General features: G+C 47.0%; 2 protein-coding genes across 2 annotated transcripts in view; both read left to right on the plus strand.

Moving 5' to 3' along the window:
• The first annotated feature begins 222 nt into the window (after positions 1-222).
• Positions 223-8,082, plus strand: LOC147216816 (LIM domain kinase 1-like). Its single transcript, XM_086177078.1, has 15 exons — positions 223-617; positions 3,047-3,185; positions 3,474-3,583; positions 3,665-3,838; positions 3,944-4,049; positions 4,118-4,386; positions 4,463-4,652; positions 4,729-4,815; positions 4,921-5,052; positions 5,146-5,205; positions 5,299-5,364; positions 5,598-5,784; positions 5,960-6,015; positions 6,429-6,586; positions 6,812-8,082. Exons 1-15 carry the CDS (start codon positions 511-513, stop codon positions 7,347-7,349), a joined length of 2,379 nt encoding a protein of 792 aa, XP_086033204.1. The 5' UTR covers positions 223-510; the 3' UTR covers positions 7,350-8,082.
• Positions 8,083-9,500: 1,418 nt separating this feature from the next.
• LOC147216817 (septin-5-like) overlaps positions 9,501-15,522 on the plus strand; it is a 6,575-nt gene continuing 553 nt past the window's right edge. The window contains exons 1-11 of the mRNA XM_086177080.1: positions 9,501-9,577; positions 9,949-9,971; positions 12,093-12,422; positions 13,009-13,105; positions 13,192-13,278; positions 13,365-13,488; positions 13,625-13,759; positions 13,850-13,967; positions 14,830-14,931; positions 15,012-15,108; positions 15,330-15,492. Coding sequence (XP_086033206.1) covers positions 9,532-9,577; positions 9,949-9,971; positions 12,093-12,422; positions 13,009-13,105; positions 13,192-13,278; positions 13,365-13,488; positions 13,625-13,759; positions 13,850-13,967; positions 14,830-14,931; positions 15,012-15,108; positions 15,330-15,492 — 1,322 coding nt within the window. The 5' untranslated portion in view covers positions 9,501-9,531. The remainder of the gene's footprint in view (positions 9,578-9,948; positions 9,972-12,092; positions 12,423-13,008; positions 13,106-13,191; positions 13,279-13,364; positions 13,489-13,624; positions 13,760-13,849; positions 13,968-14,829; positions 14,932-15,011; positions 15,109-15,329; positions 15,493-15,522) is intronic.

Genomic DNA, 15,522 nt, shown 5'->3' on the forward strand with positions numbered 1-15,522 from the left:
CGACGAAAAACTTTGGCCCGGTTTTCCTCCTTCAAGGCCGTAGCACTGGCCCAGCTCTTACACTTTCACAATCATTCTGCCCCGAATTCCCCTATTTGTGACTAAAACACAACCGCCGGCCACAGCAGGCCACTGGAGGGAGCCTTTAAAGAAAAAAAAAAAAACAAAAAAAAAAACACGCCCATTTGCTCATCTCGCGCTCTTCCTGATGGAGAGAAAAAAAAAAAAAGACGTGAAAAAAAAAAAAGTGCTTTACTCAGTGTAACTGTATCTGCATCATGCAGGGAGTAACAGGACCAGGAAGGTGGAGCGTCATTTCTCTGCTGGGATAGGTCTGTTTCCTGGCAGCCTCAGAGGGGACGCTGCCAGCTGGTGTCATTGGGTCAGAGGTTTTCTCGCTCCCCCTCAACCCACACGTTGGGAGACGCTCGAGAAGCATGTGAGTGTGAGGAGAGAGAGAAAGAGACAGATATTAAAACCTCCTTTCAGCAGCCGGAGCGGGATACTTACATGACCGGCACGCGTGCATGTGCGGCTGCAGGCAGCTCTCCATCCGCCGCCCCACGGAGCAGCATGTCCAGACGGGACCAGAGGTTTCGGAGAGGAATGAAGGGACGGTAAGACACATGTCCGGGACGTGCGTTCTGTAAAAGACGAGGGGTGGTTGGGAGGTGGCTGCGCAACGGAAAGAAGCGGCAATAAAGGAGCGTATGGCACAATTTTTGTGTACTTCCTCAAACTTAAATCTACCGGAACACACAGACCGACACACACACAGATCAGCTGCTAGTTTGTAAACAGGTTGTGAATTTCTAACCCTGTTTTGTGTGACGTTAAATCGGAACAGCATTTCCTTGAGGACAACTCATTTTCTGACCTTGGAAAGGAAGTTCTGGGCTGACAGAAGGGACGGGGTGCAGGGGGAGGATTGGAGAACGTGTCGGTCTATTCTTTACGTTTGACCCCGGGTTCACGTCTGGACGGAAGCAGGTGTTTGAACCGACGTGAAAACTCAACCACCCGTGTTGATGTCAGGTGGAGAAGCAGAGCTGGACGGCAACAGGAGAAGCGAAGGTGGGGAGGGGCGACGTAAAGGCAGTTTGAGTAGAGCTGTAAATAAACCAAAAACTGCAGCCATGAGAGGATCAAGCTTTATTAACTTTATTTACGTCCTGATTAACACCACTTACGGTTGTCCTATTCTACATTCTGAACTTTCTGAAATAATAATCTAGGACCTATAGGGTCTATTATTATAATACGACTTTGCTGTTGACGTCAAAATCTGACAGACTATTTAATTTTTCATTTGCAAACTCCCTTGAGATAATTCACCTGATTGGTTTGCACATAGTGGAAAAGAAAATTCAGGAGGAAATCAGCAGCTCATCCACATGAGCTATTATCGTGTAAAAATAGAGGTGAAGTGAAAGAGTTCAAAATAATCTGAAATGAACCAAAAAATTATCATCATCAAGAGGTCAGTTCCTCTTTGGATGACCCAATGAGAGGTTTATTGTGGGTGACGTCACGGAACTGGAGGCAGCAGAGATGAAGGCATCCAGGTTTTCTTTGGGAACGTGGAGCACGGAGAGGATGGGGAATGAGTCCGTAAGATGGACGGCACGTGTTCGAAGTTGCGGAGATAAAGTCAGACCGAGACGGTTCGGACGTGTAGCTCTGGGTAGAAAGATGCTGAGGTTGGAACTGCCGGAGAAGAGATTTATGGACGATGTGAAAAAGGACATGGCGTTTGCTGGTGTGACAGAAAAGGATACAGGGATTGGATGGAGGAAGATGATCGGCCGAGGCGACCCCTTGAAGAAGATCGATTGGTCCATTACCCGTTTGTAAAAACAACGAAATAAAAATCGGTTTGCGTTTTCTAACAAACTTCACAAAAGTAAAACTCGAACGGTTTCTTCGTGCATTTCTTGCGTGGAGGGATGTGTGAGCTCCAGAAAGTAGAGCGGCTTCAATCCCCATTGTACAAAACCCCGGTATTTAGTATTTAGGCTGGGTTTGGAGGAAGCGTGAGGCCATACTCTGTCCAGGAAGTCGCCTCCCACTCCTGCCGCAGTGCTGGGGTGATAAGGAAGCACATTTTTGGTGCACATCAGTATTGTTCTACATCCAGTCTCAGCCAGGATGTCACTTTTTATTCCTTTTATGAAAAAGAGGACAAAAAAAAAAGACCAAAAAAAATGATAAAAAGAGCGGCGGAACAGGGGAGTGAAGGCTGACTAATTGTGAGTGTGATAAAAAGAGATGTGAAGCACAATTTCGCACAAATTTAGAATAAAGATCAAAGAGGTTTTCGGGCATGAAAAACAGGAAGCATCCAACTCTTTGTTCGAAATGTATTTTCAAACAAAGAGTTTATGACTTCCGGCTCCCATTTTCTATTTTTCATATCCACTCCTTTTCGACTGACTTTCATCTTAATTTTTTTTCAAAATCAAAACTCCATTCCCGCTGCTGCCGTTGTTCGAGCGGAGCCGAGGGAGGAGGGATCCACATCCCGTCATCTCTCACCCGGCTGGAATTTGTTTGTCCTGCGATTTCTGATGTCTTGTAAACTGAAACTGTCGCTTCCCGGAGAAGCATGGCGTAAAACAATATCTATAACATAAATAACATATTAGTTATTTGGATGACACAAGCATTAGTATCTTTAGAGCCTTGTGACTGAAGAGACTTCATGAGAAGCCCATGTGTATAAAACTATTTTTAATTTGGCACCTAAGTGACACCAAGTGGGCGTAGAATGAACAATGAGGAAAATGTGCTCCCTATTAGAGTGCCATCTAGTTATAATTCCAGATGTGAGGACTGAAGATACTGTATTTGCTGTGATGAAAACCGTGCGTAACGTCCCGCCGTTCCCCCCGCGCGTGACGGCTTTACGGCTTTTTCCAACGTCTCATGTGTCCATCGCCGGGTCGGGCTCACGTTACCCTGCTCAGACCCCAACACCTCCCCCCAGACAGACTGTCGACCGCTCTGAATATTCACCTCCGTTCCCCGGCTTGCTTTTCGTCTCCAGGTGCTGCGAGTGCGGCGGCATACTGTCCAACTGGTACTACGAGAAAGAGGGACAGCTTTACTGCAAGAAGCACTACTGGGCCCGCTATGGGGAACACTGTCATGGCTGCCAGGAGACCATACTGACGGGACTCATCATGGTAAATATATAAAATGCATCAAATACCCACACAAACTGAACTTGTGCACCTTTTTTTTTTTCCGACAAATGTTTCACCGCCTGTCCAACCTGCAATTCATGAATTCAAAGACTTCCTGCCTTTTGGTTTCATCCCCATATGAAAGTATCCTCTGGCTGCAGAGGATATCCTCTGAAAAAAACATCCTGATGTTACGCCGCAGTGTCTTCGTGCGAGAATGAACGTAGAGAAGTTTCGTCCCCGCCGACGGGCACCCTGATGAAAATGAAATCACCTTTTTCTCCGAAGGTCGCCGGGGAGCAGAAGTTCCACCCAGAGTGCTTCACCTGCGTGAGCTGTGAAATGTTTATCGGTGACGGGGAAACGTACACGCTGGTAGATCGCTCCAGCCTCTACTGGTACGCTTACAGGAAATGGAATATGTAACTCAGACCCGATGTCCCCTAAAGGGCCTCACGGGATTGTGTTTTGACTTGCAGCGGCCATTGTTTCCGTCGGGGCGCAGTATCGGCGGTCGGGGCGACATCTCCGCTCACCAAGAGCCCGCACATGGTGGCGCTGGTTTCGCTTCCGCCTCGAGCGGACGGCGAACGAGGCCTGACCGTCACGGCCGATCTCAGCCAAGAGTCCCGCCCTCTCGTCACAGTGACAGGGTGAATCCATGAAGGCGACTTCGATCGTCACGTCCAAACGGAAGTGAATCACGAGGCGGCTAACCAACAAATTCCTGTTTTTGTGTCACCGTCGCGATACCTCAGGTTAGACTCAGATGTCCTGAACCGTGACCCGCTGCCGTCGGTCCACACCGGTGATCGTATCCTTGAGGTCAACGGGATCCCTGTCCAGAACCTCTCTCCGGACGAGGTAGGGCGCATTGGAAAACGGGTCCAAAGAAACGCCGCCGAAGCTCACAGCCACGATCCGTCTTCTAGATAAACCACGTGATCCAGGACACGAGCAGACCCCTGCAGCTGACCATCGAACACAACCCGCAGTCTCCGAACCCGTCCGCGCACCAAACCGGCATCCAGAACACCATCGACCGCTCCGACTCCCGTGTCCGTGAAACACTTACCTCAACGCACAAACTCCCCAGTCTGGAGGAGGAGCCGGGTTCAGGAGAGGACGCGGAGGATTCTGGCAGGACCTTCACACCGCCGCAGCACCAGGGAACCAGGGGAATGCGATCCCGGCACATCCTGTAAGTCCGAATCTTCGCCAGCGTCGTCCGAAGGCCGCCCTCTCCTTCCCGAGCCGAATTTCCATCTTCTTCCCAGGCGCAGCTGCAGTATCGACAAATGCGGCAAGTCGAGCGGAGCGCTGCCGCTCCCGTCTCCGAAGAGAGACATGGTTCGCTCGGAGTCTCTGCGAGTAGATCCCGGGGATCGGACCCATCGCATCTTCAGGCCTTCGGACCTGATCCAAGGAGAGGTGCTGGGCAGGGGGTGCTTCGGACAGGCGGTGAAGGTACTACGCTTACTCCGGGTACTGCGCTTGTTTCCTATTCCAAAAACTCGAGCTTAACCGTCATCGTCTCGAAAAGGTGACGCATCAGGAGACGGGGGAGGTGATGGTGATGAAAGAGTTGATAAGTTACGATGAAGAGACACAGAAGACTTTCCTCAAAGAGGTAAGGGGGCGGCGCCAGGAGCACTGAAGACCACGGACGAAAATATAAGCTTCAACGTTCTTCGTTCCGCACACGCGACTTTTTTTTTTCCTATTTTACCTCCAGGTGAAGGTGATGCGCTGCCTGGATCACCCCAACGTTCTGAAGTTCATCGGGTTGTTTTACAAGGACAGACGAATTCACTTCATCTCTGAATACATCGAGGGAGGTACGCTGCGGGAGAGCATCGTGAAAATGGTAAGGAGAGATTCGGGCGACGTGTCTTCGCGTTCACACATGCAGACAAACAGACGTGACGTGGTGATCACGGCCTTTTTCTTTTTGTCGTAGGAAAAGGATTTTTCCTGGAGCACAAGGGTGGGTTACGCCAAAGACATCGCCGCTGGAATGGTGAGTCTTTCCGCTCTGCAAAAATGACAAGCCAAAAATCAATTTTCAATCCGGTTCCATCCCGTCAAACCCGATTACATCTCTCTTTCCAAGGCGTATCTCCACTCCATGAACGTAATCCATCGAGATCTGAACTCACATAACTGCCTGGTCAAAGAGGTAAGGGATTCCCCTTATCCGGTTTATCTTGTATTACTACATAAGATAAGATAGACTTGATCGATTCCACGACGGGGAAATTCAATTGTCCCTGCAGCATATCAGGGTAGATATCGTGTATGTGCAACCAATTATTTCTTTACTTTCCAATACTTAACCCAAAAGGAAATTCAAATATGCTCACGGGTTCTATTATTGCCCTCGGTTTCCATGTCCTCTTTCCTCCTGTGCAGAATCAGTCTGTGGTGGTGGCAGATTTTGGCCTCGCCAGGTTGGTGATGGAGGAGAAGAGCCAGAGCGGCACGGCGACTCCGAAACAGCCGGCGAACAGGACGCTGTCGGAGCTCCGCAAGGCCGTCAGGAGAAAGCGGTACACGGTGGTGGGGAACCCCTACTGGATGGCCCCGGAGATGATCCGGGGTGAGAGCGCACGTCTCCGTTACCCTCCAAGTCACATCTGGATGATTTGAACTACTACCTGATCTCCAGGAAAAACACCCTGACATCATAACAAACCTGATAAAACCTCGGTAGATCCACAATAATACCTCAAAGAGTGAGCGTATTTCTATATTTGTTATATTTCTTTGAGCAGGGAAAAGCTATGATGAACAAGTGGACGTCTTCTCCTTCGGCATCATGGTCTGTGAGGTAAACTCTAAACTTTTGGAAAAATATATGAAACCAAAGAAATTTAGGAGGTTTGATGTGAATTATTCCTGACGCTGAATATAACGCACAAAGAAATGTGTTTGCCGTCTTTTTTTAAAATGAAATTCTGATTTGATGTGAACATAATTAGATGTTAAATTGACCTAAGGGAAATTAATCTGCATTTTTGGAAAAAAAAATACAATTTTATCACTTGTCAAGAGGAAATATTAAATGCTAAATGACAATAAACAGAAGTGAAAAGATAGTGTCATTTGTCACCATTACTAGCTGACAGTACAGACGAACTGATCAAGTCTGATGATAGCGACAAAAAAAAAAAAAAAAAAATGTCTGTTATGACGAGAAAACTGATTGAGTAATTTTGGGAATCTCTCTGGTCGTGTCTTTAGATAATAGGGAGAGTGAGCGCCGACCCCGACGACCTTCCCCGGACAGATGATTTTGGGCTGAACGTGGCTGGTTTCATTCAGCAGTACCATCCTCCGCAGTGCCCCACCGCCTTCCTGCCTCTGGCTGCCCTCTGCTGCGACATGGACGCCGACAAACGGTATGATTTTGATAAATCTGTACGGTTTCCCGTAAAAAGCTTCGCCCTCGGCTTGGCTCCTCCGCTGCCTGACGGTCATTTGGCCCCAGAGGAGACACACTTAGGGAAACAATGTGTTGTGCCCTTAATAGCCGGGGTTTCAGAGCCCTAGAATTTGCAAACCGGCCTCGCGACTCCCAAAGGGGCTTCCGTTATGGCTGTAACTCCTCGACTTCATCTTCGCAGGCCTTCGTTTTCCAAGCTGGAGGAGTGGCTGGAGAACTTACTGATGCACCTGGACATCGGCCTGCCCCTGCTCTCCGAGTTAGAGCAGATCTGCAGGACGTTCTGGCAAACCCACGGCGACCAACCGTCTCCTCACTATGAGAAGAGGAATTGTCGCTCTCAGGAACAAGAGCAGTCCCCGCAGCTGCGTTCCAGCTGCGAGCGGCCGGCGGACAACGGGAACTTACTTACTAAAAGCCAAGTCGAAAATAGCTCAGCTGACAATCGTCTGAAGCTCACACGTGAACACCACGACACAAGGATTCCACCTGACCAATCCCGCACAGAATGTGAAGACCGCGGACAGGAAAACCGCCACGGCGGCTCGAGCGGGGACCCCAGGGGCCGTGCGGGCTCGCCGGGTGGACAGGCCGACGCTCAGCAGCAGCTCTCTCAGTTACCGGAGCTGAACATCTCGCCTCCGAGTCGACCCGTCGGGCCCCAAAGGATCGGGAAGGTGCTGTGGAACAGAACGGTGGAGGACAGCTCTTTTTTATGACCCAACTTTCCCCTGGACTGGATCACATGAACAACCTGTAAAGACTGTGAAAAAATACATTTCCATTCGATTAAAACTGCCTACAAGATCAGCCCATCATTGCTGGGATCCAACCCTTGAACAGACTGAGCCAGAGCCAAGCTAACATAACATATCAGTTGATTTTTATATAAAATCATACCTCTTCAAATTCACAAAGTTTTCAATGCACTTTCCTGGATAGATTATGGAAGACCAAGTACGCGCTGAGTTTTTTTGGAATTGTTTCAAACAGACGTGTCACGTGAAACGGTTTATTTCTGTCTGCAAACATAAACATTAGCATTCATACGCTCTGCGAGACCGAGGCTACTAACCCTGACCTTTAGCCCTGACCCTAACCCTTATCCTTGCCCCAGTTCTAACCCCGACCTGGGCAACCTTTACCACTCAAAGAGCCATTTGGACCCGATTCCACACAGTAAAGAAAAAACTGGGAGCCACACAACGATTTTGAAATTTATAATGAATTAACACGGCATATAATGTTGTTTTTTTTTTGCCATTATGCTATGCATAAACAAAATGTCTTGCAATTAAAAAAAAAGAAAAAAAAAAAAAAAATCGATGAACAACTGCAGAGAAAACGAAATGACATTTCTGCAAATGACATTTAAGCAAAATACTCAATGTCTCTTCTTGTATTTATGAAAAAAAAAAGCCGAATTTAAATTATCCACCTACAGAAAATCAACAATGCCGTTGTCTCTGTGTCCTGTCGTCCTTTCACTTGCACGAACGCAGGGTTTTCTGGTGGATGCAAACTTTAAGACAAAACTCAACCCTTACTTTCTGGAAGCAGGTGAACGACTGCACATACACTATATGTCCAAAAGAATTTACTGTCTGCCTTGACTCGCATTAAGTGACATCCCATTCCTAATCCATAGGGTTCAATATGACGTCGGTCCAACCTTTGCAGCTACAGCAGCTTCAACTCTTCAGGGAAGGATGTCCACAAGGTTCAGGAGTGTGTTTATGGGAATTTTTGACCGTTCTTCCAGAAGCACATTTGCAAGGTCACACACTGATGTTGGACAAGAAGACCCGGCTCTCAGTCTCCGCTCTAATTCATCCCAAAGGTGTTCCGTCGGGTTGACTTCAGGAATCTGTGCAGGCCGGTCAAATTCATCCACACCAGATTCTGTCATCCGTGTCTTTAAGGATCTTGCTTTGCGTGCTGGTGCACAGTCATGCTGGAGAAGGAAAGGGCTGTTCGTTCACTTTTAGAGTCACAATCTACAACAAGCTCAGAAAACACACAACTCGAGCGTCCACGCACACGGACGCACACAGATTAAACTATTCTAGCAAGATTTACCTATTTTCCCTCCAAGGTAGTAATAAATAAATACATATTAGAATGAATGAATGAATGAATGAATGAATGAATGAAACGTAAGTCCACGTGCATCAACTCAAAAACACGCAAGTGAAACTCTTACACAAGGATACGCCGGTCTTCCCATCAATGCAGTAAAAACATACAAACAAACAAATGAATAAAATCAGGAACAGAGGGAGTGTATTGACACACACACACACACACACACACACACCGATAACACTATTCTACCAGGATTCACCTGTCTTCCCATCGCTGATGAAAAAAAACAACGAACAAAAAATAAAGCTCAACAGGAAAAGAGGGAGTGCATCCACAAACACACAAACACACACACACACACACACACACACACACACACACACACACACACACACACAGATCATACTATTCTACCAAAATTCACCTGTCTTCCCATCAGTATTAAAAAATACTAACAAATAAATAAATACATGAAAATCCGACAGGAACAGAGGGAGCACATCGACACACAGACTTACTTACTTACACACACACACACACACACACACACACACACACACACACACACACACACACACACACACACACACACACACACACACACACACACAAAACTATTCTACCTTTCTACCTAGATTCACCTGTCCACCAATCAATGTTGAAATAAATAAAAAAATAGTCCGTGCTCGAGACACACACACACACACACACACACACAGACACACACACACACGAACAAACATGCACGACACACACGCACGCGCACGCACCGTTTGCACGGTCAGCCGGTGTTGTAGTCTTTCCCGGACCTCCAGCATGGAGCGCATGTCCTCCCCCGTCCGCTTCCGCTCCACCGGCAAAGGTATGGAAACACGCGTGTTTTTTTCGTGCGTGGTTCAATTTATTCCCTTATCTACATCCGGTCACGACCGTCACCTGCCCCGCAGCGGGGAGAGACTTTAAAAAACAAAAACATCTCGATCGATCGTTGCGTTTCCACTGTTTTTTTTTTCGCCTCTCAGAGGTTGAAGCTCCTCTTCTGCGCATTTCGTGTTTTCTCCACCTGATAGTTCAAGATGATAAATTCCAAATTTTTTTATATTGATTTTGCATTTTATTTTGGAATTATCGCGCACACCGCAGCGACACATTCCCACTTTCTGCTCTCAGCTTTATAACAACAACATGTGTGTGTGTGTGTGTGTGTTTTGTGCCCTCATATGTCTCATAAAGCTGCAACCATCTCAGAAAAGGAGGTATGATAAGTTAGTCATTGAATTAAACGTTAGTGCCCCATAGTCTGTGTCTTTGTTTGGTTTTAGGCATAAATCTCCAACCCCCCCCCACCCTGTCCCTGCCAAAGCATTAGAAGCTGGGATTAAGCTGCAAAGCTTTGTGGATAATGAGAGGTGACAGGTGAAGGGATGGCGGATGAACTGTGAGAGCTCGGCAGACGGCGTGGAAGGAGGACGTGTGTCTCCGTTCCCAGAGACCTGAAGGGCCGCAGACACACAACCTTGAGAGAAATCTGAATTATAATGCCGTTTGTATGTGTGTGTGTGTGTGTGTGAGTTCTGCAGGCCCACGTAAGACGCACTTCAGCAACCCGCGCTTAAAAAAAAAGTCATCAGGTTCATGTAATTCTGTGTTTCCCAACAAGCCGCTCCGCACCGTGAGCGCGACAGATGGAGGGAGACGTCCGTAATGGTGTAATGGGATCACAGCTCGGGGTTAACGGGGAGAGAATAAGTAAATCCGTCCGCCACAACAGAAACATGGTGTGATTTACCCGGACAGAAAGGCCTGGGTTGGGACCGGCATCAGCTAAACATTCATTCATTAGTTATCTATTCCAATTATCCTGCGCTCAGGGACCTGTCGCTGGTCACAGGGCCACATTTTTATTCAATATTCATTCACACGTCACATAAAGACATGTAATTATTCATCCTCCCAGTCATACACTATATCGAGCGGTCAGCCTTTCATTCAGATGTCATAAATACATAGAATCATTATCTCCCACATTCACAAGTCATATAGAGTCATATTGTGCACAGTTGAATTCAAACAGTGGGTATGTCATGGTCTGCAATGACGCTACATGGTTTTGGACTGTGGGAGGAAAACAGAGAAGCCACAGGAAACCCTACGCAGGTCTGCAAACTCCATCAGGTCCCTTTGGTAGAATTGAACCGCGGACCTTGTTGCAGCGAGACGGAAGCTCTAACCGCCGCGCCGACTGTCGGCGCCGCTGAATATAAATGAAAGCAAATGTAAATCATTTATATGTAAGTTTTTATGTGAAAGTCTCAACGCCATAGCAGAGAATCGACATCCACTAGAGCAGTGTTTCCCAACCGCTGTGCCGCAGCACATCAGTGTGCCGTGAGAGATCATCAGGTCGGCTGTGGAAAAATGCCCACTTTTGCCTGATTTGTCTAAAAATGATTTATTCAACGTAAATAATGTGTCTTTGTACATCTGTATGTAGGCAGCGTGCCGTGACAGGCAGAACAATGAAATGCTCTTCCAACAGATGGCAACAGGTAGTGAATGAACCCGAGACAGCAGAGTCATTAGTGATGAGACAGCGGCAGTGATACGACGTGGATAAATATTTGAAAAGAAAAAGTACTCAATCAGTGCCTTTTGGTTCTGAAGAACATTGTGACCCAGATGAAGGTCCAAGTATGAATAGTGGTCAGAAGCAGACTCCGTCCACACTGACCGGCGTGCGGGTCAAAGCGGTCAAACGGTGCCGTTATTCCAAGCAAACTTTAACACCATCTCCAAAGTAAACACCTTTTACTTCAAGATAAGAACACGGATGATTAGACTATCAGCTTTATGTTCAACCAAACAGGGCCAGATTTCACACTGAGTCAGTAAATTGAGACTATAGTTTCATTCTACTTCATTAAAATGTTTTTGACATTACATTACATTACATTACAGTCATTTGGCAGACGCTTTTATCCAAAGCAACTTACAAAAAGTGCAATTCAGTCACCGAAAATCAGAAGCGACCATTCAACCAAGTAGCCATCTCAGAAACCATATACATACATACATTCATTTCATCGTCAATTTTTTTTTTTTGTTTTTTCGGAGTGGGATGGGGGCTAAGTGGCCTTAGTGACATATTTATTTGGTGCTGTGACGTGGGATTTTTCTAATGTAAAAATAAGCGCCTTAGTTCAAAAAGGGTTGGGAAACACTGATCTAGAGAAATACGTAGCATGTTTTATTTAGTGGTAGTTTCCTGTTTGCCTCTCATTTGTCGAGTAGTTATTGTCAAGCGGTTGGGAAATCTGCAAAAGAGACTTTTAACGGCTTGCCGTTGAACCCTCGTGGACGTGCCGCTTCCTCCTCAGCTGTCCAGCCTGGCCATCAGGGAGCAGGAGGACACGCGGCTGCCTTACGCCATGAGGGACATGCCTCCCTCCTCCCAGGACGCCACGGCGGCCAACGGGAGACACCCCTGTCTCCCCGGGACGCCGCCTCCGACCCGTCCCGCCGGCCGCTATCCCGGCGGCTCCCAGACCGTTCCCCACAAGCCGGCTCCCGCAGGGCCGGACTCTGTCTTCCAGCCCCTGCCTCTGAGGAGGCAGCTCCTGTCTCAAGGTTCCTTCGACGCCCCGCTCAGTCCCTCCTCCCGTCCACGGAGCCCCTGGGGACACTTCGACCCCTACGACTCTCCGGAGGTGAAAAGCCAATTGTAGTAACAAAAACGCTGCAGCTGAGCTCCTTTAAATCAGCACTCCCCAGCCTTTTTTTTTGTGCCGGGGACCAGTTTTATCCTTGAAATTTTTTCCGCGGACCACTTAGAGGTGCGGGGGGGGTCAAATAATAAGAATTTTATCACTTTACTGTGTTTAATCTGAATACAATTACAGTCGTTTTGCTCTATATTATAGTGCGATGAAGCTGTGACTTAGGATTTTTTATATTTTCTTTTAAATGCAGCTTTCTTTTTGCTGGCGGTCTGCGACGTTTGTGCGGTCTCATCATTTGCTTGTTTCATCCCAAAAAAGGCTCACCGGCGACTTTTGTTTCTGACTCATTTTTCTCAAGGGCTAACTTGTGGTAGCTGATGTGTGAAATGGCGCGACAGAGCGGCAATAAGGCAAAGACGGAAAATAAGATCTTGAAGGTCTACTGAAAAAAAACGATAATTTGTACCAAGAAAGATTTTCGGGTTAGGGACCCCTGCTTTAGATGACCGTATTAAGCTGATTATGTGAAAAACGCTGCACCATAGATGTTACACTTGCGGTTTTTGTTACGCAGGATCAGGATAAGGAATACGTGGGTTTCGCCACGTTGCCCAACCAGGTGCATCGAAAAACCGTCAAGAGAGGCTTCACGTTCACGCTGATGGTGGCCGGTGAGAAAGGCGGCGAAATGATATGTTACGGGTCAGAACCAAGATGACTCTCTGTGGCCGGTGACTCACTATTTCTCTGTTTGCAGGAGAATCTGGACTTGGTAAATCAACGTTGATCAACAGCCTGTTCCTGACAGACCTCTACAAAGACCGAAAGGTTCCTACTGCAGAAGGTGAGATGCTAAAGGAACCGGTTTAAACCGGGCTGCTGCCAATACGTGATATCCGACGCCATTCGGTCATGTCCGTGTCGCCTCAGAGCGGATCAATCAGACGATCGGAATAGTGAAACACACGCTCGGCATCGAGGAGAAGGGGATCAAGCTGAGGCTGACCGTCATCGACACGCCGGGGTTCGGCGACGCCGTCAACAACAACGACAGGTGAGCGGGTCGAGGAACATCAACTCTGAAAAGTGGCAACGAGTGGAGAAATGTAGACCAGGTGGCAAATGTCAGCTTCCTGCCATCGGGGTTTGAATCAGTCTTGTGTGTGTGTGTGTGTGTGTGTGTGTGTTAGCTGGAGACTAATAGAGGACTACATCGACCAGCAGTTTGAGCAGTACTTCAGAGACGAGAGCGGGTTGAACAGGAAGAACATCCAGGATAACCGAGTCCACTGCTGCCTCTACTTCATCTCGCCCTTTGGCCACGGGTATGAAGATCTTCTAACGCGTCTGCACGGCGTCCCTTTCTAACAAGTTCTAAAATAAACAGCGACGCTTTTGTGTTTCTCACCTGCCAGTCTCCGTCCCCTGGACGTGGAATGCATGAGGGCCCTGCATGAGAAGGTCAACATCATTCCTCTCCTGGCCAAAGCTGACAGCCTGACGCCGTCCGAGGTCTGCAGGAAGAAGATGAAGGCATGGAGTGATTCTCACACACTCTCTGCGCACACACACACACACACACCTCAACAGCTACTTTACCAGCAATCACATCTATCTCAATCAAATTATAAGAAGTGCAACATACAAAAAATAAGCCAAAAGATGTCAACTATGAGATGAGCTGAGATGAGAACAACTTTATTAATCCCGAAGGAAATTGTTGTGCCAGAGTTTCACATAAAAAAACGTAACAGTAATAGATGATAGTAGAAAGGAGAAAGAATAAGAAATACAATGAAATATGAATTGTCCTAACTGTTAGCAGTAACTACAAAGATTGAAGATTCCCTGCGGCTGAGGGAAGAGGAATTAAAAAGTCTGATAGCCTCAATAATGGGTTCAAATTATACACACACACACATACATATATTTATAAATTGTGTATGTATGTATGTATGTATGCGTAGGCATGTATCCTGTATATATTTTTATATGAATGTATGTCTATATATACTGTATATAAGTATGTATGTATGTGTATACACTATGTATATGATATAATATTATCTATGCCATTATATTATAATTATAACAATAATACAGTTTTTTTAGATTTATATGGTTGGAATGTGGTTAAATTCCCAGATTCCACAATGTGTGTAACAAAAAAACCCTGGCCTGGAAATTTAAGCAATGATAATAAAACTTAATAATAATAATAATAATCAAATATAGAACAAAATCTAAAATGACTAAAAAAAGAATTCAAACCTCTGCAATGAAGGGCTTCAATCAATGGCCATTTGGACATCATTAAGTACTTATTCTGCGTTCGGATTAAATTCCCAGTGGAAAGTCAGCCCTTACTTACGTGTTCCGTGTCCACGGCCTCCAGATCCGAGAGGAGATCAGGGAGTTCGGGATTAACATCTACCAGTTTCCCGAGTGCGACTCCGACGAGGACGAAGAATTCAAGCTCCAGGATCGGGTTCTCAAGGTTTCCCGCTTTCGCTTCGGCCCACGTCTCTCTCGCGGCGAAAACCTCGCTGTTCACCCGGTGTCTCCGTCTCCCCGCAGGACAGCATCCCCTTCGCTGTGATTGGAAGCAACATCCAGGTGGAGAGCAAAGGTCGCAAGTTTAAGGGTCGTACCTACCCGTGGGGTGTGGTTGAAGGTACTGCACACACACACACACACACACCACATTTACTTAAACACACCACATCAGCCGATAATAGTGTTCTGACTACAATGGCAATCATAATGGCATCTCAGTTTGTCTCCTCCCTTCTGGGAATTATGTACAGAATGAAACCTACGGATATTTTTCACATGTAAATGCGGACGTAAAATAATCCCGACATTTCTGTACGTGTGCTTTAATTACGCGTCCAGTGGAGAGCCCCTGTCACTCGGATTTCTTGCTGCTGAGGGACATGCTGGTGAGGACACACATGCAGGACCTGAAGGACGTGACGAGGGAGACGCACTATGAGAATTACCGGGCGCAGTGCATCCAGAACATGACGCGTATGGTGGTGCAGGAAAGAAAACGCAGGTAAACTCGCCTGCGGGGCCCACGGTGCCA

Source organism: Fistularia commersonii, chromosome 29 (genome assembly GCF_037954325.1).
Source record: "Fistularia commersonii isolate RoL2024-O1a breed Wild chromosome 29, RoL_Fcom_v1.0, whole genome shotgun sequence".
NCBI lineage: Eukaryota > Metazoa > Chordata > Actinopteri > Syngnathiformes > Fistulariidae > Fistularia > Fistularia commersonii.

Coding starts and splice junctions, on each gene's coding strand:
- LOC147216816 (XM_086177078.1), top strand. CDS start 511: ATGACCGGCACGCGTGCATGTGCGGCTGCAGGCAGCTCTCCATCCGCC. Junction 5,785..5,959: donor GGCCCCGGAGATGATCCGGG/GTGAGAGCGCAC, acceptor TTCTTTGAGCAG/GGAAAAGCTATGATGAACAA. Junction 6,016..6,428: donor TCGGCATCATGGTCTGTGAG/GTAAACTCTAAA, acceptor TCGTGTCTTTAG/ATAATAGGGAGAGTGAGCGC.